The 1,898-nt window shown below is 37.8% G+C and overlaps 1 protein-coding gene across 1 annotated transcript; it reads left to right on the forward strand.

Moving 5' to 3' along the window:
• Positions 1-756: 756 nt before the first annotated feature.
• LOC126063729 (olfactory receptor 10AG1-like) lies at positions 757-1,476 on the forward strand. Its single transcript, XM_049862126.1, has one exon. It carries the CDS (start codon positions 757-759, stop codon positions 1,474-1,476), a length of 720 nt encoding a protein of 239 aa, XP_049718083.1.
• Positions 1,477-1,898: the final 422 nt, after the last annotated feature.

Consider the following 1,898-nt stretch of genomic DNA (forward strand, 5'->3'; position numbering starts at 1 on the left):
AATAGCATAACAGCTAATATCTTTCCTCCTCCTATCCAACACACATACCTGCTGGTAAAAAATACCCTCTGTGCTATCCCAGTTTTTCCAGGGAGACTACATTTATCGTTCATGTCTGAATCAATGTTCCCAGGCTAATTTCCCTGAATAAAATCCTCTGTCTTACCCACTCACTTAATATCTTACGAAAAGATATTTGTCTTATTCCCCTATGTAAAATGAAATAGTCTCACAATTTTCTTTCTAAACTATCTAATATGAATTGTGTAATAGGAACTTATATGCTTAAAATCATCAAGTGATGGGAGAATGAAGCGATAAAAGGCAGTTGAAAATGTGTGTTAAAAGGCAGTTTATAATATAGTGGTTGAGAAGCTTAACTGAGAAAATGCAGACAGGTACAATTGGATAGTCAAGGTGTGTAATTAATTTAAAGTGAGATTAGATGGCAAAGTTGAGGGTCTATCTCTAGCCGTCATCAATTGCTCCAGTGTTTGTGCTGAGTCAGGTATAGCTTGATCTGTCCTGGGCTGTTCTCCGAAAGTATAGTGAAAGATCTTAAAATAAATGTGAGGGGACTGTTTACTGTGGTTTAATAGGGAGATGTGGGGTATACATAAACTGTATCATTCTTAAAGTGCCAACAGTTGCAGTGATCATAAAATCCAACCTGGATACCTCAATACAATTTAGAGAAGAGACAAAGAGATACAGGAAGGTAAAGGAAATGCTCATGTAAATTTACGTTTTCCACAGATGAATCATCAAGAAAAACCTCCAGAAGAAAATCTAACTGAGCTGATGGATTTTGTTCTCTTGGGCTTTGCTGACATGTCCCATCTCCAGTGGTTTCTTTTTGGATTATTTTTAATTATCTATATCATTATCCTGTTGAGCAATGGCACCATATTTCTAATAACAAAAATGGATCCCACTCTTCAGAGCCCTGTGTATTTTTTCTTGGCCAATTTTTCCTTCTTGGAAATATGCTATGCATCAACCACTCTCCCCAGAATGCTGATGAATCTTGGGACCCAGAGAAGAAGAATTTCTTTAGTTGCCTGTGCTACACAAATGTGCTTTTTCCTTATGTTCAGAGTCACAGAGTGTTTGCTCCTGGCAGTGATGGCCTATGACCGCTATGTGGCCATTTGTAACCCTCTGCAGTATCCTCTAGTCATGAACCACAGAGTCTGCATCCAGTTGGTGACTGGCTCCTGGACCACTGGAATCCCATTTCTTATAGAGTACACATATCAGATTTTTTCTCTGCCTTTTTGTGGATCTAACCAAATCAACCACTTCTTCTGTGACATTTTCCCAATACTCAAGCTGGCTTGTGGGGACACATTTGTAAATGAGATGTTGGCCTATACGGTTGCTGTGCTATTTGTCATGGTTCCATTTCTGTTGGTACTTGGCTCCTACAGTAAAATCATCTCCATCATCCTGAAGTTCCCATCAGCCACAAGTTGAGCCAAAGCCTTCTCTACCTGCTCATCTCATCTTATGGTTGTGGTGTTATTCTTTGGATCAGCCATTATTACATACTTAAGGCCCAACACTAGACACTCAGAGGGAACTGACAAAGTTCTATCTCTTTTCTACACTATCTTAACTCCTATGTTTAATCCCATGATATATAGCCTAAGGAACAAGGATGTCATAATTGCACTCAGAAAATTGTTGTGTAAATAATTCACTTCATTACATAATGAGCTAAATGTATAAGAATTGTTTTCTTACATATTTTGAATCAGATTTCAATAGCTATATACATTTATTTATGGATTGAATTATGCCCACAAAAATGTGTGTTAACCTGACTAGGCCATGATTTCTAGTATTGTGTGATAGTCCACCGTTTTGTCCTATGAGTCAGAATATTCTAGAAAGCA

The sequence above is a fragment of the Elephas maximus genome, chromosome 20, assembly GCF_024166365.1.
Source record: "Elephas maximus indicus isolate mEleMax1 chromosome 20, mEleMax1 primary haplotype, whole genome shotgun sequence".
Lineage (NCBI taxonomy): Eukaryota > Metazoa > Chordata > Mammalia > Proboscidea > Elephantidae > Elephas > Elephas maximus.

Coding starts and splice junctions, on each gene's coding strand:
- LOC126063729 (XM_049862126.1), top strand. CDS start 757: ATGAATCATCAAGAAAAACCTCCAGAAGAAAATCTAACTGAGCTGATG.